General features: G+C 46.2%; 1 protein-coding gene and 1 pseudogene across 2 annotated transcripts in view; one reads left to right on the top strand and one right to left on the bottom strand.

Moving 5' to 3' along the window:
* Dpysl2 (dihydropyrimidinase like 2) overlaps nucleotides 1-22,774 on the bottom strand; it is a 103,247-nt gene that overhangs the window by 64,630 nt on the left and 15,843 nt on the right. The window contains exon 1 of one of the 2 annotated variants that reach the window (XM_038309920.1): nucleotides 877-1,190. The exons of the other annotated variant lie outside the window; for it this stretch is intronic. Coding sequence (XP_038165848.1) covers nucleotides 877-915 — 39 coding nt within the window. The 5' untranslated portion in view covers nucleotides 916-1,190. Of the gene's footprint in view, nucleotides 1-876; nucleotides 1,191-22,774 lie in introns of those variants that run through there. 2 annotated transcript variants of the gene reach the window in all.
* LOC119800285 lies at nucleotides 17,552-21,983 on the top strand (annotated as a pseudogene).

Genomic DNA, 22,774 nt, shown 5'->3' with positions numbered 1-22,774 from the left:
CCCAGAGATGCTTGGCAGGGATGAACGAGGCCAGCACCTCAGCCACGGTGATCATTGTCTAGGGCAGGCCGGGCCATCTGCGCGAGTCGCAGCCAGCGCCATTACCTCCGCGAGCTTGCTCGCTGCTGTCCCCAGCGCCCACCCGCCCAGCCCGCTTTGTATGCGCCACCACAACCGCCTCCCTGGTGGCGGAAGGGGCAGGAAAGATGGAGAAAGGGAGCCGGGAGCCCTGCCAAGACCCCAGCCCCAAACCACAGGGATCCCCTGGTCCTCCGGGTCCACAAAAAGCTCCCGCCCTTCTCTGTTCATCATCGAGTCCCGATCCTTCCTTCCCTCCGCATCATCCCGGTACGCCCTGCCCTTTCCAGCATCCCTCTGCTGTCATGACGCCTCCGGGCTGGAACTCGCTCCTTCTCTTAAGAAGAAGGCTCCAGAAAGCTCTTTCTGAAGAGGGCGGGAGACACGGGAGGATTCGTTTTCCAGGCTCCCCACCACCAGGCTCCGGGAGCCTAGCCTTGTAGCACGCAGCCGGAGAACAATATCCGAGCGTCGACCATACATATTCAATCTGGCATCCATTTGCTTGCACCCCGCGGGCAGCGCTGCAGCATCTCGTACTGACAATGAAGGATACAGCGGATCTGGCGCGCTACCTCCATGCACTCCCGCGCCTATTTCAACGCCTTGCAAATTGCGTGCCTTGTAACTGTTATTACATCTCCCAACCCCCACCCCCACCTTCACCACCATCGCCACCATCGCCACCGTTGGCAACAAGAAGGAAAAGTTGAGTCTCTCCCCTCCGCCTTTAAAATACATTCTTCAGCTATTCTATGTCACAAAAGGTTGTTTGCGTTTCCCGAGTACCAAACTTACCGTGATGCGTGGAATATTTTTCTTCCCCTGATAAGACATCTCTCCTGGGGGAGGGGGGTAATTTCAAGACGACAGCTTTAAAGCAAAGACAGCCGGAAAAGAAGATTTGGTTTAAAATATATATTTTTGAAGGAAAAAAGTACAATTCCTTAGCTGGTCTTGCTGTTAGGGGATTTCAAAGCTATAAGAGACAAATGCAATCCTCTGTCTCTTCTCTCCTCCAACACAGATCCAGCTAGGGCGGAAAAAAAGAAAGAGGGAGAGAGAACAGGAGGGAAGGGGGTGGAAATAAACTACAGCAATAAAAGCCTTGGTTCCAGTCGGCCACCACCGCGCATGCGCTGCCAGCCACTCCCTTTCCTCCCAGGCAAAAGCCATCCGCTTCGCGAGAGACGCTCACTGATTGGCCAGGATCGTGGGATATGCAAATGAGAAAGGCGGGGCAGGGCGCAGCGCCCGGGCTGAGACTGCTGCAGTGCGCGCAGGGCGCGGTGCGTGCGCCCGAGCGGGGAGCGCGCCTTTCGCGCCCTTTCTCTGAGCCTGGGCGGGCGAGTGGGGACTGCGGCTGGCAGCAGCCCCAGATGCTGCATCTGCAATGCAGGGCACAATGGAGGAGTGGTCGTCCCGGGAGGGTGAGGAGGGGGCGCAAGCCCGCGACGGAGGGGCTTCAGTTCGACCCGGGCGGCACGCACACGCCCGCCCGCGCGCCAATCCGCGGAGGCCGCCGCTGCAGCCCCGCGTGGGGTGACTGCGCAGAGCCAATGGCCTCGCTGGCGGCGAGCGCGCGACTGCACCGCGGCCTCCCCCGCCCCGCTCGCCAGGCGCGGCCTCCGCCCTGCAGCGGCTGCTGCGACAGGGGATTGACGGCTGGAGGAACGCGAACAGCATCCGGGAAGGTCGTGGGCTGCTGGGCAGCGGACGCCCCGCCCGAGAACTTTTTGTTGTTGTTGTTGTTTTGTTTTGTTTTTGTGTGTGTGACTGCGGGCTACCAAGAACAAGAGATGAAGGCCGGCGCCTATGGGGCCAAAAGGGCCAGTCTTGCCCCCTGGTCGCCCTCTTAGGTGGCACGCCAAGACTGACTCCTTTTGTGTAATTGTGGCGCCAGCAGATCTGGGGAGAAAGCTGCAGAGAGTCCTAAGGCTCCCACATCCAGAAGCAACTTGATGAATTATGAAAGAGCAAGAACAAGAGATAGGGGATGTTATATCCCATAGAAAGGGGAAACTGAGTTATGGAGAAACACTAGCTCTAGTCACTAAGTGTACTCCAGGTCTTCCTTAATGACCCTAGTAATGCAATAGGCCTACGAGTCTTTGATTGTCAAACCAGGCTGTGCTATTCTAACAATACCAGGGGAAGGGGAAAACTGGTGCAGAGGACCCCGGGAGAAGGTTCTCCAGGCAGATGAAAAAACTTCTGCTGAGGCATGGCTTTGACCTCCTCACCTTGAGATCAAAGAATGCTTGTGGGTACTGCTTAGTCTAGGTCGTGGGGCAGCCTTTCGGGGAGGGAGGGTATCTGTTTAATTGGCTCACACCTGCCAGATGAAGACAGAATTATCTTGGGGCTCTGTTCCCCTGCTTTGTTTTGTTTTCTGCACCTGGCCACTGGAGGGGTCTTCCGTCTTTCCAGTCTAGGAGGTGTAAAATCACCCTTTCAATTCCTGCCTTAAAATCTGCAGTCCACTAGGGAGGGGACTGTGAGGCTCCTGGTCAGTTCATTCAAGTTCAAGTTCGATTTAAGCTGTGCATCTTGAAAAAAAAAAAAAAAACAAAAAACAAAAATAGAAGCCAGTCCCTGCTTCCTGTTCCAACCGTTTATGATGTGCACTAAAAGGGCGAGCCGAGATCCTAAGGGCTGATGTCAGCCAGGAATGGCTAAAGAATCCAGGCTCACAAAATTTAGCAGGTGGATCCTATAATCCCAGCAGTCAGGATGCTGAGACAGGAGGATCAAGATCCACTCGGGCAATATCATGAACTGAAAAATAATTGAATAAGAAAATAAAGACAAAACTATGTTTTCCTCTCCCGGAAAGTCACCAGTAAGGTTCAGCTAGAAATCAACTATTAAATCACGGGAAAAATGAGTACTTGTCAGGGAAGGATAATGAGATTCAAATTAATTTAAACAAAATAGCCTCCAGTTACATTGTTTTTGTTGCATTTCCCTGGTCTTGGTTTTAATGGGTTTAAATACATCTTGCTATTTTACCAGTTTGCTATGGAATATTTTGTTTTGTCTCTTCCATCTCTTATTAGTGTCAGTCTCCTTCCCTCAACCTTACATGCAAGGTTCTTAACCCATGATAATTGACATTTCTCCCCATAAATGTCCAGAGAAATAAGGTTGAAATTGATTTATCTGTTCTGACTGAAGCTTAAGAGAATATTTGGCACATGGAAAGCCCTGAAGAAAAAAAAAACAACTTTAATTAATGAAGGAAAATAATTGTAGTTTGCTTATCTTAGCAAACTTTACCTGTTCAGTTCAGTTCAGGCAAATAAACTTTACTGCTCAGTTTAATGCAGGGGGTGGGAAAGAAGCGTCTACCCTGACAGATGGGTTAACCCGAATTGTATTTAACTCTCTTTAAGGACACTCAAAGGAAAATTCCTAGGGAATCATTATCAGGGATAGGATATTCGAAGCCGGTCTCCAGCCTGGCTTCTGGTGGTTTAAAAATTAAATGCATGACGACAAGGATGAATCTTTCTCTTCGGCATTCACAGTCTCTTCCAGAGCCCACCTCCCTGCAGTTCCTCTCCCAGCAGCAGAAGAGGGCAAGCAGCAGTGCCTACTGAGACAGTCTTTATGGTAACACCCAGGCATCTGGTGGCATCTGGGGCAATAAGCAGAGGGGTGAGGTGGAGGTGCCCTGTCAGAGACTGACGTCAGCCACCACTCCAGTTGCCTGCCCGTCCTCCTGGACTCCCATCCTGTCACCATGCTCAGCAGTGAGAGCTTCAAATCAAACCAGAGAGAGAGAGAGAGAGAGAGAGAGAGAGAGAGAGAGAGAGAGAGAGAGAGAGAGAGAGAGAGAAAGCAGATACAATCCAGTACTAGAGTGCTTGGCTAGCGTGCCCAGAGCTCAGTTGTGTTTAGCTGGGTCTATTAGCATAGACTTGTAACTGTATCTACTCAGGAAGCTGAGGCAGAAGGAACACAAGTTCAGTGCCAGCCTGGCCAACTTACCAAGACTGTATCTTAAAATAAAAGAGGTAAGAAAGTACATTTTGTGCTTTCTTTTCTTTCACTTCCGGTTTTTGTTTCTCTGTTTTTTTCAAACCCTATAAGAAAGATGCAGTCCCAGCAGTCAGACTCATAGCAGGCATTAGTGATTGGTCCATAACTAAATAGGCTTTGCCACTTTAACTGTTAAGGTAAAACCAAAAGGCTCTTCCCCATTACCAATATGCCCGCCCCCAAAAAAGGAAAAAACAAAACAACAACAACAAAAAAAAAACCCTCAGTCTTTCTTGTGACACTGTCATTGTGCTGGGTCTGCTTCTGTCCACACAGTCCCTCGTCCTCAAGTCCCTGGAACCACAATGGAATTTTGCTTGCAAAATTATTCCCGTGGGAGAGGAGAGGGAAAAACTGCCTATGTTTATATGTTATGTTTCTCTTAACAAAACTACCACGTTCCACTAAGGCTGATAACAGGCTGTGTCCTTAATCTTAAAATCAACCTCAGAGCCACACGAGGTGTCCCTAGGAAAGCATCCCCGTTACTCATTTCTGAAGCTATATGTTGGAAATGAGTCAGGGAAGAAGGGTGCTAGCCCAGGGCCTTTACTCCATTCTGGAGCCACACCCTTGTCCTCTGAAGCTGTTCCTTCCTCCGCTCCATCATTCCCTCTTGTGTGTGTATGATAGTTTGTCCCATCAGGCCACCTATACTATATGGCGAGCCCCAGCACCGAGCCTGAGGTGTGGTAATGGTGTTTGAACTCACAGAACTAAGAATTTATTACAGTCTTGATGATTATCCAGCCTTATAAAGACTACCGCAAGAGAACTCCCGGCTTTGAAAGATGGCTGTGCAGATGGGTAGAGTAGAGATAACACCCCCTGGAGACTCATAAGATCTTTGTACCAGAAAATGGGGGTAGTGAGCTGAGGGCTGTCTGGAATGACTGGCTGCTTTCAGTTCCCCACGATCTACCCAGTATGAATTCTATCCTGGCCCAACCCTCCCAGGCTCTTGGTTTCATCTTCCCTCGCTGTGTGGGAAGCTGGAGTAATCATTTCTGCTTCTGCAGCACCCAAGGGGCACTGTGGAAGCACAGCGTTGAGAATGCCACAGAGAAGGGCCACTTGGAAACAAAACGCTGACAGGAAGATCAAAACCTAGATGTGGTCAGAAAGAAAGAGCCACAGAGCCCTGCGTCACTGCAGCCCGTTGCCCAGGGCTCAGCCTTCAGTGTGATCTGCAGAGGTTAGGTGGCACAGTTCTCAACAGAAGAAACAGTGCCCAAACCCAAGGGCTTTGGCTGGAGTACTCCGCTGCAACGGGTGCACGCAATGGTGATCGCTTTCTTGACTGTGAAAACCCAAAGGGCACAGATTGCCAAAGGACTGCTACACATGCAGCCAGGCCACTACCACCTTCAGTGGGCGAGTCCTTTGAGTAGCGACCCGTGAGGGCCATCACGGCAGTCATACACTGCGTTTACCAGAACTGAGCAGATAGGAACTGCCCCTTTGAGGCTCTGCAAAGGTCCTGAAGATCCCCTGGCTACATGAAGCCTAGAAGGGGATTAGGGCACGGATGAATAAGCACGCCACAGAAACGAACAAAATCAAATTTTTTCTCCCGGTCTCCAGTTAGCACAGATACCACCCAAAGGACCCCACATTGCGCAGCTTGCACCCCGATGTGTGTGGATGCAGACTGCTAGACACAGGCACCTGATACTGGCCTTCCTGTCTCAGGTCTTCCCCCTGGTGGCCAATGAGGAGTATGCAGATAGTTCGCTCCTTTGTCCTGGACTTGTGGGCTTCATAGTGGGAAAGAGCCTTTAGGTTACTTGACCTAGTGTTCTGAGCCTTTCTGCCCGTCAGGGTTATCTGAACCCTGGCTCCACCCTCAGGGATACAGTCTCCCACGGCCAGGTTCAGAAAGATTATTCTCCTCTGGGCACTGAGCCTAGCATCCTGACCTTCTAAAGAAGGAGGAACCAAAAAAAAGAAAGGAAGGAAGGAAGGAAGGAAGGAAGGAAGGAAGGAAGGAAGGAAGGAAGGAAGGAAGGAAGGGAGAGAGAGAGAGAGAGAGAGAGAGAGAGAGAGAGAGAGAGAGAGAGAGAGAGAGAGAGAAAGAAAGAAAGAATAAAAAGGAAAAGAAAAAAGAAAGAGCTGAAAGGAAGGCTTTACCCTTACTCAGAACTTCCTCTACTCCCCAAAGAGAAATGTGGCCTGATCCTTCATTCTACAGTGGTAGATATTCCCATTAGCTTTCAACGTGTCCGGTTTCCACTAACAATCCAATTTGCTACAATGTTGCTGTGTAGCTAAAAAGGCAGGAAACGGAGCTTACGGAGCACGAGAGTTTTTAAATTTTTTTTTTTTTTTGGTTTTTCGAGACAGGGTTTCTCTGTGGCTTTGGAGCCTGTCCTGGAACTAGCTCTTGTAGACCAGGCTGGTCTCGAACTCACAGAGATCCGCCTGCCTCTGCCTCCCGAGTGCTGGGATTAAAGGCATGCGCCACCACCGCCCGGCGAGAGTTTAAACTCATATTCCCCACCCAGGTGTGGCTCAGTGGTTGAGTTTACCTAGAATACGCACGTCCCTGGCTTTCATCCCAGCCCTGCCAAAGTTCAAATTCAATACGTTTTTTAAAAAAACAATATGTATCTTTCACCTTCCCCTGAGCCCTGCAAGGTGTGTCTTTGTATCCTATCTAGATAGAGATGTAAGGTACAAAGAGGTCTCTAGTCAAGGGCGGCTTCCCACTGGAGCAAGGAAAATATTCAAATCCAAGAGCACCATGGTTCAATAGGTGTGTTCTCCCATAATAAAGAACTTGATTGTAGAACCCAGGCCTTGCCTTTCACAAGAGAAAGGCACGGGTGATCCTACCATGTCTTCACTGATTTCTCTCCAGCCAAGTCACGTCTTACCCCATGTGGCTGGGGTGCCCTGTCATGTAGCTAGGTTGACTGAGGGATTTTTTTTAGGTTATTTCACCCATACAAAACTGATTTTCATGTAAATACACATCTGAGACTCTTAACAAATGACTCCTGTGCTCCGGTCATACAACCTGAGGTCTGTTTGTTAGAGCAGTGGTATTCTTTCTAGACTGGATGCTATCGAGTGTCTCTGCTCTTTACTTCCTTGAACTTGGGGAAATGCCCTGGTCCTTTCGCCACCCCGGGCTCTGTGTCCTCACCAGCTATTGTCCTGCCACTGCCCTTCTTCCAGAACTCTCTTCCGGCAAAGTGTAGCCTATTCTCGTGATCTTCATTTTCTCAGCTTCCATTCCCATTGGCTTCTCAAGCCGTGACTACTGACTTCTTCCCCCGGCTCTAACGGAAAGAGATCTAACACAGACTGGTCAACTTCAGGACTACTTTGTAGACTTTACCCTAAAGGACCTGTTACCTCTACCTACTTTCTTTCAACAATATTAGCTGTTTAATGTCTACCACATAATATTAAATAAATAAAAATAAGTTACAGTATATTATTACATAATATGATCCTATTCAAAATAAACTTGTAAACTTGATTTTAGGGCATTTAAGTTCAAAGGGGAAAAATGAACAGAAAGTAACAAGAATTCCATATGTCCTACCCACCCCAAAACCACAGTTTCTCTTATTAGTAACACATTAGTATCTTATGTCTTGAAATAAGTTTATTACCACCAGTGAGCATGTTTATATACATATACATATATATACGTATATATACATATGTATATATACATGCTCACTGGTGGTATATGTATATATACGTATATATACATATGTATATATACATGCTCACTGGTGGTATATGTATATATATATATGTATATATATGTATATGTATATAAACATGCTCACTGGTGGTAATGAGCTTATTATATAATAATAAATTGTATATGTGTATATATATGCTGGTCTTAAATTATATATATTATACATATATAATATATATAAATAATTTGAGGCAAGGTCTCATTCGAGCGCCGGCTGACCTGGAATTTATTCTGTAACTCAGGCTGGTATCAAACTCTTGGTGATCTTCCTACCTCCATCCTCCAAGTGCTGGAGAATGGGATTAAAGGCATGAGCCATCATATCCAACGTTGACACATTATTAATTAAAGAACATAACTCACATTAGAGTTCACACTTCATTGCTGTGATTTGTGTTTTTTTCTTCTTAGACAGGATGTCATATAGCACAGACTGACCTCCAACTCATTATGAAGCTGAGAATGTATTTGAACCCTGGATCCTTCTGCCTTCACCTCTCAAGCTCTGGGATGCATTACAGGTATGCACTACTGTGCCCAGCAGGTTTAACTCTGTAATGTACACCATTACAGTATCATAAAGAATTGTTCCACTGCCCTAAAAAATCCCCTGCATTCTCCAGATTATCACACACACACACACACACACACACACACACACCAGTCTTCTTGCTGACTCCGCTGTTTTGTTTCTTCAAGAACATCATATTGTCAGAGTCATACACTGCTTAGCCTTTCAAAATTGGCTTCTTACATTCATCAATACATGGCTAAGAGTCTCTCTGTCTTTTCACTGTTTGGTAGCTCATTTAGTTTATCACTTACTATTCTATCAGGTGGATAAACCATTTATTTGCTTCTCTATTGAAAAACATCCATCCTGGGGGCTGGAGAGCACTCAGCGGTTAAGAGCACTTACTACTCTTGCAGAGGACCCAGGTTCAGTTCCCAGCATCCACATGGTGGCTCACCACTATCAGTAACTCCTGTCCCAGGGGAGCTGATGGCCTCTCCTGTACTCCGAGGGCACTGCATACACATGGTGCACATAAACTCATGTGAGCAAGCACAAATACATTAAGATAACAAAGATAACTAAACAAATCTTTAAAAGGGAAAGACAACTTGGTGGCCCCCAAGGTTTTGCAGTTATGACCTGGCTGCTGTAAAAATTTTCCATACAGAGTTTTATCTGGACATGTGCTTCATCACATCAAGGTGTAAAGTCACTGGATCACCTAGCAAAAGCATATTTAGCCTTTTAAGAAATTGCTCAACTGTCTTCCAACGTGGTTGTTCTGCTTTTCATTCCTGCCGTAAAATACATGAGATACTACTATTTTGCCTTGTATTGGCATCTGGCCTCCCTTCAATGTGAGTTCTTAGCACCTTCCGGAATTAGCTGACCACATGGGGTGTTGGGGAATTTTTGTATCTTTTTTCTTTGTTTTGTTGTTATTATTGTTGTTTGTTTGTTTGTGAGACAAGGTTTCCCTGTGCAGTCCTGGCTGTCCTGGAGCTCACTCTGTAGACCAGACTGGCCTTGAACTCAGAGATCTACCTGCCTCTGCCTCTCGAGTGCTGGGACTAAAGGTGTGCACCACACCACCTGGCTCTTTTATTTTTTTATTTTTTTTTTTTTTGAGTAAATGCTGCTGGTATTGACGGTTGGTTTGGAAGATTTTGTTTGTTTGTCTACAGTGCTGGAATTGAACATTGCCCTCCATGCTGCTAGGCAAGTGCTCCCCCAGTGGTCTTCACCTCTGTGAGACGTGATTGGCTTCGGTACCTCATATCGAGCCACACTGATCTGTGCCTCTGTCCTTACGCCATCACTGTCCTGGATTTATCACCATAGCTTTTCACATATTTTCAAATCAGGAACTTTGATGCCTCTGGATTTGTTCTTCTTCCTCAAAACTGCTTCGATTAGTCATGCTCCTTGGTAGTTCTGCATTAGTTAAGACTGGTTTCTATTTCTGTAAAAAGTGCCAACAGGACCTGACAGAAATGTGTCAGTTCTGTCATTCACTAGTTGATGTGAACTACGGGATGCCTTTCCATTTATCTTTCTCTTCTTTAATTCCTTTGTGAATAGTTTATACTTTTTAACACAACACAGTGTACAAGTCTTTCACTTCTCTGGTCACATGTATTCCCACACATTTTATTATTAGGTTGCTCATATGAATGAAATGGTTTTCTAAATTTTATTTTTAAAAGATTTATTTTTTATTTATTATGTATTCAATGTTCTGTCTGCCTGCAGGACAGAAGAGGGTACCAGATCTCATTACAGGTGGTTGCTGGGAATTGAACTCAGAACCTCTAGAAAAGCAACCAGTGCTCTTAACCACTTAGCCATCTCTCCAGCCCCCTAAATTCCATTTTTAGGATAGTTTATGGTGTATCAAAACAAGATTGAAGTCAGGCATGTGATTTATGCTTGTAATACCAGTGCTAGAGAGACTGAGGCAGGAGGATCACAAGTTTGAGACTAGCTTAGACTACTGTTGCCAGAGGTTTATGTCACACCCAGTCCCACATCCATTCAGTCCCAAAGAAAAACACACAGAGGTCTACATTAATTATAAACTGGTTGACCTATCAGCTCAGAATTCTTATTAACTCTTACATCCTACATTAACCCATAATTGTTGTCTGTGTTAGCCACATAGCGTGGTACCTTTTATTAGTGAGGCATTCTCATCTTGCTTCCTCTGTGATGACTGCAGACTGAGTCTTTCCTCTTTCCAGAATTCTCTTGTTCTCATTGCCCCGCCTATACTTTCTGTCTGGCTACTGGCCAATCAGCATTTTATTAAAGCAGTACACCTGACAAGTCTTTGAACGGTACAAGGTCATTGTCCCACAACAGATTACATAGGAAGACTTTGTCTCAAAACAACAACATTTTTTAAAAATCAAGATGTGAGGGTAAAGGGGCCATAAGATGACTCAGTGAGTAAACTCATGTGGCTTTAGATGATATATATATATGGTAAAAAGATAGATAGATAGATAGATAGATAGATAGATAGATAGATAGATAGATGATAGATAGATAGATAGATAGATAGATAATAGATAGATGATAGATAGATAGATAGATAGATAGATAGATAGATAGATAGATAGATAGATAGATAGATTATCCACTGGTTCTGTTTCTCTAGAGAACCTTGACTAATACAGGCAGCTTTTTCTCTTTTCCTTGTCTAACTGTCTTCAAAAGACATGTGCATTCTTGCTTTGCTCCAAACTGAGAGAATTTTTGAGTTTTGCAATTGGTTATGGGACCAGCTTTGGTATCCACCCATCCCACACACTGTGATGTAAACATTTATGCACGTAGGCAGAAGAAGGCTCGAGGAGAAAATCAGGTTCCCTTCTGTATCATTTCCTATCTTATTCCCTCAAGACTGAGTCTCCCACTGAACCTAGAGCTAAGCTGGCAGCCAGCACACTGCACCAATCCTCTTGCTTCCACTCCCCACAATGTTGGGGTTAGACACACGGTCATGCCTGGCTGGTTTTAATAACATGGGTGTTAGTGGTTCAAACTCAGGTCCTCAGGCTTTCATAACAAGTGTTCTGTACCCACTCAGCCATCTCCCTGCCCCAGCTATGAGCACATACGGACGGCCTTCGCTACAGTGACATGGGATCCTTCTGTGGTAGTTTGAATGAGAATAACCCCCATACCCTTATGTATTTGAATTCTCAGTCCCATGCAGTTGAACTGTTTGAGAATGATTAGGAGGAGTGGCCCCATTGGAGGAGGTGTGTCAGTAGGAGTGAGCTTTGAAGCTTTAAAAGCCCACGCCAGGCCCAGTCTCTCTCTTTCTCTTCCTGTTGTGTGTGGATCAAAATGTAAAGCTCTCAGCTACTGCTCTAGCACCATGCCTGTCCATTTGCCTCCATGATAATGGACTCGGCCTCTGAAACTATATGTAAGCCCCAATTAAATGTTTTCTTTTATAAGAGCTGCCTTGCCCATGGTGTCACGCCACAGCAATAGAACAGTAACTAAGACTTCTTCTATACCTGCTTGATTGAGACTTTTATTAACCAACTAGTGTGGGAAGTCTATGTGTTGCTTTTATTGGTTAATAAATCTGCCTTGGCCTGAGATAGGACAAAGTAGAGCTAGGCAGGAAAAACTAAACTGAATGCTGGGAGAAAGAAGGCAGAGTTGCGAGACGCCATGTAGCTGCCAGAGGGGAAAGATGCAAGCAGTCAGCTGGAACCTTGCCTGTAGGCCACAAGCCTCATGGTAAAATATATAAAAGTAATGGAAATGGGTTAATTCTAGATGTAAGAGCTAGCTAGCTATGCTTAAGTGATTGGCCAAGCAGTGATTTAATTAATACAGTTTCTGTGTGGTAACTTCCAGTCTGGGCAGCCAGGAACAAACAAGCGGCCTCCACCAACAACTGTTAGTCTCTGTGAAAAGCTGTTTTACATTTCTACAGGTGGCATGGCAGGGTTTTTATTTCATCTTGTCTGCATGTTGTAGGTTGGTTTGCCTGTGCTAAAACATCCTTTTTTTTTCCCCCAGGCAAATCCCACCCTGCCATGCTGTGCAACCACCTGAGTTTGAATTTGGTTGGGTGTATTTATACGTATCTGTTCATCAGGAATGCTGCCCTGTGGCTTCTTATTTCTAATAGTGTCTTTGTCTGGTTTTGAAATCAAGGCAAACTGTTATGAGTCATGACCTGAAGTAGATAGTGTCCCTGTCTTTTGGTTTGGGGAAGAGGTTAAGAAGGCCTCAACTCTTTGAGTTGAGATGTTCACCATGGCCATGAGACAGTAGAGTCCTTGTGATTTCCTTTCTGCTGGTGTGAATGAGTCATGGCCAACAAGACCCCTGTGACTGTTTAATTAACGGTCACACTTACTACGATGGTAATGCCAGCGTCCAAGGCACAGGGACCCTCAGAGCAGCCACAAAACTAGAGTGTGTGTCAGGAGGGGATGGCACTGGCTCGCCACACTTTTCTCTGCAGTCGTCCTCAGCTTGTGAGGATGTGCCCTTCAGTTTCCTGTTCCTTTGCTGTGCCCAGAACTCTCCCAGAGCCTCCTGTACACCCTTGTCTGCTTGTTGTTTTTGTGTTGGCGTGCTGACGGCTGAGACATCCTAATGTCGCGGATGACACGCTACCCCAGTAAGCATTGTATGCTTGCTAGTTAATTTTACAGCTGTGCCTGGCCACCTCACCGTGGCCGGTGATCAACGTTAACCTGACTAGTCACAGAACAGACTGACATCTTGTACCCCATGATGTGTATCCTCTTTGGAGAAGATTTGGAATCGCTTTAAAGATCAGCTTGCAGAAAGCACATAGATTACAAAGAGGCAATGGGTCCACTGAAATCGAGTAGACAGGCTACAAATTCAGGAATCTGTAATCTCCATTAGGTGCTAGGGTGAAAAGGTCACGCAAAGATTGATTATTCCAGACTGAAACTACCAGGGAAACATGAGAACTAAATGCAGGTGTTGCCTTGGACAGTGGACCCACCGGAGGACACCAGTAAGCAACAGTGTAATGCGAACAGAGTCTGGGGGGGAGTAGAAAGTGGGACCGTGCCCGTCGTGGCTGTCTGACTTTCATGGTTTGCTTTGGTCGTGAGGGGGACGTTCTCGCATTGTCAGGAAATGCACCCGAGAGCGTGAGGCGCTGACAGAGCAACAGATGACAGCTTATCCTCTCATGACGCAGAAAAAAAACATGCCGTTAGGGAAAGCAGGGGTGACAGAGAAAGGGGATGTAGTGAAACGTCAGCAATTAGGGGAGCTGAGCAAAAGTTATAGCATGCCCAAATTCTCTTTCTCGCTGTTTTTTTCTTACTGTGTTTCCCCAGCCAACCTGGAACGCACTGAGTGGATTCTGACAGCCTTGAACTTGCATGAATCCTCTGCTCTGTTCCCGAGCACTCTTCTGCATTACACCTGTGCATTGTCGTGCATGGCCTCCAAAATTCTCTAAACACTAAATGACTTCAAAATGCAAGCTTCCTTAAAACACTGTTAAGGCCCAAAGTCACTTTACAAAATTTTATATCAATATTATTATAAGTTATATACAAAAATGGCCAAACTACTACATCCCCGTGGGGGGGGGGACCTCACAAATGTTGGCACTTGGGGTCCCTAGATGCCTCACCCTGAAGCTCTGAATGTGCCTTGACCTTGAAGCCTCTGGGGGAGCCTGCCCAGACCTGGCTCTACCACAGTGGAATATAGAGGTCCAAGGCCATGTCTTATAAAACGACCAAGGTCAAAATCTCACATTCTCTTTTGTATAAACAGACAAAAAAAATAGTATATGGGCCATCAAGATAGGTCAGCAAGCAGGTAAAGGTGCTTCTCCCAGATCTTGAGACCTTCTCCCAATTATCTAAGTACTTATACAGCAATAAAGAGATCAACGGGAATTACCTGGGATTTCTATAGCCCTTAATTTAGCTACGAACATATTTATTTAAGTCACTCATTAAAAAATCAACTTAAAAAGCTTCCCACAGGCGCTGTGGGAATCCCCCAAACCACCCAGGCTGTTGGCAAAATTATAGGTTGCTCTCTGCAAACTGACATCAAGGTCCCATTGCTGAAGACCACACCTAGACAGCTCACTGAACACGGAGATGTCGAGCTGGTGTCTACTCAGAACCTTCACCACTGTGTTCCAATGTCTCTGGTTCAGAAAGGTACTCTGCATGCTCTCAAGAGAAATGTAAACACCAAGCCAGCCACAGGCCCCCTATCTACAACAGCGTTCTACCGGCAAGACATGCCAAGGCAACCGTGGCACAAAGCTGTGGGAGGAACTAACCAATAAGTGGTCTGACTTAAGGCACATTCCAGGATATGGAATCTTTATCTGACATTGTTAGGGTGACCAGGAACCCAAGACTAGATAGCCCAGGGACCTAGAGCAAACCCAAATAATACTGATCGAGAGAGAGAGAGAGAGAGAGAGAGAGAGAGAGAGAGAGAGAAGAAAAAGAATGTAATCATAAAACGATTCCTAATGATATATTCTGCCATACTCATATCAGCGTCTTAATCAACCATCATCAGAGAAGCTTCCTCCTGCAGCAGATGGGAACAGATATAGAGACCACAGCCAGACCTTGGAACTCTCAGCCCTAAAAGGAATGTCTCCATCAAATCCCTCCCTCCCTCCAGAGGTCAGGAAGATGAGACAGAAAGACTGTGAGAGCCAGGGGATGGAGGGCACCAAGAAAACAAGGCCCTCTAAATAAGCGTGAGAAAAGCTCCTATGAACTCACAGAGACTGAAGCAGCACGCACAGGGCCTGCACCAGGTCCTCTGCACTTGTATGTGGCTTCCGGTTTAGTGTTTTGATGGGATTCCTGAGTGAGCGAACAAGGGTCTCTGATTCCTGTGCCTTCTCTTGCCTCTTCTCCTTCTGTTTGTCTGTTCGCTCAAACTCTAATGTGTTAGTTTTTATCTTATTGTATTTTATTTGTGACACTTAAAATGATTGAATTTAAATACATTTTAAAAATGAATGAATGAATGAATGAATGAATGAATGAATACTAAGTAACTAGGGCAAAGGCTAACAACTAAAGTGTTAGCCTTCTCCCCATTTTCTCCAATGGAGCGACACTGGGTACATCAACTACTCCACGGCAGGCCTCGTGTTGAAGAACAGCTGACCAACACATGATGGGCTCCACAGGGTGTGTGTGTGCTTTCATTTGATTACAGCTTGGTGGGGGTTACAGTTATATGTGTGTATTCATGTATGCTCATGTATGTGTGTGCACACAGTGTAGAGGCCAGAAGATAATTTCGGCTATTACTTTTCAGGAGCTATTCATCTTGGTGTTTGAGATGGGATCTCTCACTGGCCTGGTTTTCTTATTTTTATTTTTTCTTTTTTTGGTGATGTTGTATTTTGTTTTCTAGGTTTGGGGCATTTTGTTGTTACATTGGGTTTTTGGTGTGAGTTTTGATAAAGAACTTAAGTTAGAGAAGAGGAGAGGATCTGGATGAACTTGGGGGAGGGGAAGAATATGATCAAATTATATTTAAATTTAAAAAATGTTTTAAACTATACATATGTGTGTGTGTGTATACATATGTACTCACATATAAAGAAAATGTTGCCATGCATGCCGCTTCCTGCTACTGCCAGCATGGCATGCCTTCTCCACCACTTTAGAATCTTGCCTTCCAGAAATAGAAGCCAAAATAAACCTTTCATTAAAAAAAAAGCTTTCCACAAAATATATTTTTATTAATATGCATGTTTTCATGTGTGTGCAGGTGCATGTTATGTATGTACAGGTGTATGTGTGTGCACAGGTGTGTAAAGGCCAGAAGACAAGCTTGGCTGTCATTTTTCAGGAGTGCTCCATCTTGGATCTCCCACTGGCCTGGAGGTCACAAAATAGGGTACAATGCATGTCCAGGGAGCCCGGGAGCCCTGTCTCGGGATGACAGGCATGTCCCACCCTGCCTGGGTTTATAAAAAGAAACAAAAAACATGAACCCTGCGGATCAAATTCAGGCCCTCATCCCTGGACAGCAAGCATTCTACATGCTGAGGTATCACCCCAGTTCCGGTCCCACAAAATTCTTATAAGCATGCGTGTATATATAAGATGCATGTAATCTCAGACACGATGGTACATACATGCAATCTCAACAGTGAGGTTGGTGATAGCTGAGACTGAAAGATCATGAGTTCAAACCCTGCCTTGACTAAAAAAAGAGAACCAGCTGGGCATGGTGGTGCACACTTTCAATTCCAGCAGTCAGGAGGCAGAGAGAGGTGGATCTCTGAGATTGAGGTCAACCTGATCTACACAGAGCATTCCAGGACAGCCAGGGCTACACAGAGAAACCTCGTCCCAAGAAATAAAAAACAGAAAAACAAAAGAAAGAAAGAAGAAAAGAAAGAGAAAAGGAAAAAGAAAAATAAACGAGAGCCAATCAAAACGATCTTCATTACAGATCCTAGCCTCCAGATGTTCGGCTGTGAAGGAAATCGAGTTTACCAGACACTTCCCACCAATCCTCAGGACCCTGCAGTGACCCAGGTCAAGGGGCAGCCACATCCCTCCAGCTCTCATCCTCCACCTTGTCCATCCACAAGGCCACATCCAGAGTCACCACCATCGCTTGTCTCTATTGTGTGTGTGCAGGAGCTTTCTTCTCTGTTGCTTCTACAGGGCTTAATTTCCTTTTTAAAAAAAATATTTATTTATTTATTTATTTATTTGTTTATTTATTATGTATACATTATTCTGTTTATGTGTGTCTGCAGACCAGAAGGGGGCAGCAGACCTCATTACAGATGGTTGTGAGCCACCATGTGGTTGCCGGGAATTGAACTCATGACCTTTGGAAGGGCAGGCAATGCTCTTAACCACTGAGCCATCTCTCCAGCCCCCTGGGCTTAATTTCAAATTCCTATTTGTTCAAACATCATTTACACACACACACACACACACACACACACACACACACACACACACACACACACACTGTTTATGCCCAATCACCTAAAAATTTACTTTTAAAAATACACCACATGTATAATTCAGATGGGGGGAAGTGACTAGGAACGTTTACTAATGCTGCACATCCAATTCATAAAAATGATCTGAAACGGAAATCCAAATATCACATTATGTTTTGCATAAACAGACCAAAAACATAGCATGGGGGCCGATGAGATGGGTCAGCAGGTAAAGGCCCTTACCCAATAACCTGAGTTTGACCCCCCCCCCAGTATCCACACAGCAAAAGGATAGGACTGAGTCCCACAAGCTGACCTCTGACCTCCAGACAGTGTATGGCCTGTACCCATACACAGATACACATTGCACAATCAATCAATCAATCAATCAATCAATAAAGATCCTTAAGGGGTAAAAGCTAACTTTTTCTTATTGTTGCTTTTTCTTTTTTGACAAAAAGTCTCACAATATAAACCAGGCTGGCTTCAAACAACTCATAATCCTCCTGCCTCAGGCCCCCCAGTGCTGGGGCTATAGGAGTTTTTTTTTAAAAACTATACTTCAGCTCTTTACCCCAAAACTTCATATATTATACATTTAATCCTCAAAACAACTTCAACATTGTGGACTTGATGTTTGTCCCTCAGATTCTTACTTTGTTGAAATTCGTCCCTGTGTGATGATATCTAGAGGCAGAGTCTTTGGGAGGTCATTATTTCATGAGGATGGAGCCCTCATGAATGGAGTGAGTGCCTTCATTTAAAAAAGAACATAGAGCTAGCATGTACTCTGTCATGTCAGGATGCTAGAAGCTGACTGCCTGTGGCCAGGAAGAGCACCCTGACCAGAACCCAGTCACGATGGCATCTGGTCTCAGACATCCATGAGAAATAAATATTCACTATTGAAGTTATGAGTCTGTGATAACTGGTTCTACCAGCACAGATCGGGCATCTCACACACTGTCCTTATCCTAAGTGATGGGGGAAGGTTGCTCACAGAAACACTGCTCTACAATATTTCAACAACGACAAGGCCACACGGTGTCTTGGTCACTGCTCTATTGCTGTGAAGAAACACTACAGCCAAGCCAATTCTTATAAAAGAACGCGTTTAACTGGGGGCTTGCTCACAGTCTCAGTAAGGAGGCTTAGTTCGCTGTCACCATGGTGGGGAGCACAGTGCACACATGGTGCACACACGGTGACAGAACAGTAGCTAAGAGCCACGTCCTGATCTGCAGGCAGCAGGCAGAGAGAGGCTTGACACGGGCTTTTGAAACCTCAAAGCCCATCCCCACACACTTCCTCCAACAAAACCACACCTACTCCAACAAGGTTATACCTGCTACTCCTTCTAATCCTTTCAAACGGTGCCGTTCCCGGGTGACTAAGCATTCAGATAGATGAACCAATGGGTGCCATTCTTATTCAAACCTCCACACGCTCGGCAACACAGTTCTCAGACTGCGCTCTGTCATGCAGTGTTACAGCTGTGCACATCAACACAACGTAATACTGTGCAGCCCTGTAGGAAGGAACAGACTACTGACACACGCTGCACAGGTTGCCCTTGAAATGCTAGGCACAGGGAGAGAAGCCCATCGCCAAAGGCTGAATCATGCTTTTTTTTCCATATGAATAAAATCTCCAGAATGAACAAATCCATAGCGGCAGAGACAGAATTACTAACTGGCAGAGGCACTAATGGAGGAAAGAGGGACTTTCTGATGGGCCTTTTGGTCAGGGTGGGGAGTGACGAAAATGTTTGGTAAATATTTGATTGTGGTGCACAGCCTATGAAGACAGTAAACGCTACTGAGCCACACACATTCAAGATGAGCGCTTTATATCCAAAGGACGCCATTCCTGATTCTTGCACATCTCTGTGTTCATTGCTGCTCTATGACAGCAAAGAAATGGAAAATGCCTAGGTGCCCATCAGCTGGTGAAGGGCTACTGAAAATATATTCACACACACACACACACACAATGAAACTGTGGTCCGCTGTAAAGATGATAAAATTACGAAATTTAGAGGAAAATGGATAGATTTGGAAAGTATAATTTTAAGTGAGGTGACCCAAGCCCAAAAAAGATTAAAACCGCACGTCATATACAATTTCTAGTCCATAAGGCACAAAAGGGTGTAAATGCAGGTGAAGCTTAAGAAAACCAGGAAGGACACGAAGAGAAGAGGATAGCTGGAAATAAGGAAGAATGTGGGGTGGAAAGGAACATGCGAGACATGAAAGGCATAGGGTGGGGAGGATGTGAGGGGGGCGTGGGAGGACAGGGCTCAGAGTGTAGGGAGGATGCCCACTAAGATGCACTTTGTTTGAAAATGTCATAATCATAACTAAGACCTTGTGTGCTAATTTACATTTTTAAAAGAAAGACCAGGCATGGTGGTGCATGCCTTTAATTGAAGCACCCAAGAGGAAGAGACAGATGATCGCTGTGAGTTTGAGGCCAGCCTGGTCTACATTGAGAATTCCAGGATAGCTATGACTGCTTAGAGAGATCCTATCTCAATAGACAGATAGATTATATAGACAGACAGACAGAGATAGATGATAGACAGACAGATTTTAAGAGGAAAAATTATATATTCAAGGAATAAGCATGTATTTAAAAAACACTCTAGAATATTTTTAAGGTATGTGGATTGTATCTCAATTAAAATAGGCTTTTACCAAAAGTCAGCTGTCTCCAGAAGTTATTCTGCCCAACTTGCCCTTGGAGAAGACCCTACCCTCCTCCTCCTCTCTATATAAATGGCACCAAAAAGATGTAACCTGAGAGTTCTGCCCTCAAACTCAAACCCCATGCCTTCTTCATCCTCAAAGCCATGCCTGCCTCAGCACCGAAAGCCAGAATCCTCCTTATCAGGGAGCTATATCCTCATCTCCATTGTTCTGACCACCCCTGGGACCTCTCCTTACTATACAATGTGACCAGGACCAGTCCTCACTATAAAATGTGGCCAAAGATCCCATCTGTCCCACAACAGAGGGATATATGAATGCATGGGACCTTCCCTAATGACCCACCTGCCTTCCTTGAATGGCCCTGAAAATCCTAACCTGCCCCTACTCTCCCGCCTGACCCCTCCCACCTCACAGTCCATGAGAGTTTCCACCACCCATGCTGCTCTATGGAGACAGTCATGCTAAGACCCACACGGAGCGGCCAGTGGGGGAGGGAGGATTGCGGTCTCCTCCTCCTTCATCTTCCTCTGCCTTGGATACTGTCAGCCATCCTGCACCTCTGTGCTCCTTCAACCACAGAGTCACTCCCTGTGCGTTGACCATTCTCCTGCGTGTCTTCAGGACTGTCTCCCCCACACTCCAACTAAGGATGGCGCATTCCCCCACAGTCCCGCTAACTCTATTCAGCCAGCCCATGCTATCTCTGGGTGGTCTTTTCTGTTCAAGGCTTCTAGTAGCCCTTCCATACCAATGGCACCCCATCTCCGTTTTGGTCTCCAGATGGCTTCTGGGATTATCTCCTGCAGGTTTTGGCAGATCAGAAGGCAGTCCCTGCACTGCCTGGGGAAGTCGCATCAGGACCTTTTAAAAGCATCTCTAAGCCTTGAGCTCCTTCCCACTATGCTGAACCAGCCCTATGTTCTCTCTCAGGCCCCATCACCTGCTTCCACAGCTCCCTCTGCCTTTTCCTTCTGGCTTCCTGCCACTGTTGTGGCCTGAATGGGTCTCCCAAAGTTGATGAGAATTAACCCCAACACAGCAAAACTGGGAGGCGGGGCGTGGTTGGGTCACGAGAGTCCCACATTCATAAATGGGTTGATATCACCGTGATGGTTAATTCTTTGGGTTGTCAGCCAGGGCTAACCATACAGAGGTCACTGCCACTTTGCCCATTCTGTGGGGACACAGCAGAAGTGCCCTGAGCAGATGCCAACGCCTAACTCTTGAACTTCCAGCTTCTCTAGCTAGGAGAAAGGAGGTGTCTTTTTATAAACTCTTCAAGTCAGATGTGGTAGCACATGCCTGTGGTCCTAGTACTTGGGAGGTGGGGGGAAGAACTCAGAAGCGCAATGCAGACCTCTGGTACACAGTGAATCCAAGGACGACCTTAACTAACCAAACAAACAAGACAGCAAACAGAAAAATTAAAAATATGCCCAACAACTTTTCTGAGTCGCCGCCAAGATGGCCGAAGTGGAGCACGAAGTGGAACAGAAGAAGAAGCGGACCTTCTGCAAGTTCACCTAACGGGGCGTGGACCTGGACCAGCTGCTGGACGCGTCCTACAGTAGTGCTGATGCAGCTCTACAGCGCCGGGCAGAGGCACAGAGGCGGCGCCTCAACTGCGGCCAGTGGCGGAAGCAGCACTCGCTGCTCAAGCGCCTGAGAAAGGCCAAGAAGGAGGCACTGCCCATGGAGAAGCCCGAGGTGGTGAAGACCCACCTGCGGGACAGGCTCATCCTGCCCGAGATGGTGGGGAGCATGGTGGGCGTGTACGACGGCAAGACCTTTAACCAGGTGGAGATCAAGCCGGAGATGATTGGCCACTACCTGGGCGAGTTCTCCATTACCTACAAGCCAGTGAAGCACGGCCCGCCTGGCATCGGTGCCACCCACTCCTCCCGCTTCATCCCCCTCAAGTAGCTGTGGCCAATAAAGACTCATGTTCAGTCAAAAGAAAAAAAATATTCCCAACAGCCTCAGCTATTTTGTTATAACGACACGGAGCCTGACATGGGCCTGGAAGCTGGTTCTGACAGCCCCTTTACTTACGCTCAGCCTTGGCATTTTAATCTTGGTGCTCAGAAAACTTCTTTTTCTTCATTTCTTGACAGACACATTGAATTTGATATTTGACTGCTCTCAATCTGGAGCTATCTTTGGCTTTAAAGTCACCTTCCCTCACTCAAAGCCAGTATGTGACACCCACATAAATGTCCCTCAGGTACCACGTGCTCAGAACGCCTGTGGCAAAGTCATCTGCTCTCTTCCGGCCACCCCTCCCCTCCTGCTCCCTGAGGCTGGGAATCTCACTTTAGCCAAAGGAGGAGCAGAGAGACGGCCACATCCACTCTCTCTCACAGCCTTCCCCACCAGGATCTCCCACCAGCTCCTGCCTTCGGAGCCCGCTCCCTCCCTCCCACAGGCCCTGGTCATTGCCATCTCATGTGTGACTTGTCACAGAACCTCCTGCAGGTCTTCGCTTCCACCATTGTCCACAGGGGTCCTTTGAGAAGCTCAGGTCTACCACGCTACTCTCCTGCACTGAGTCTCCACCTTCAGAAGTTCAGTGCCTGCATTTCAGGACGGCTGACAAAACCCTGCTGAGACCATGCCATTCCTGCAACCATTCCCCCTGACTCGGTACTGCAGACATACAACCCGTCTGAGCTCACGTGTTCTAAATAACCCTTCATTGAGATTGTCTTCTGCCT

This window comes from Arvicola amphibius, chromosome 13 (assembly GCF_903992535.2).
Source record: "Arvicola amphibius chromosome 13, mArvAmp1.2, whole genome shotgun sequence".
NCBI classification, from domain to species: Eukaryota; Metazoa; Chordata; class Mammalia; order Rodentia; family Cricetidae; genus Arvicola; species Arvicola amphibius.
The sequence above is the reverse complement of the archived record's forward strand: the minus strand, read 5'-3'. Positions and strand labels throughout refer to the sequence as shown.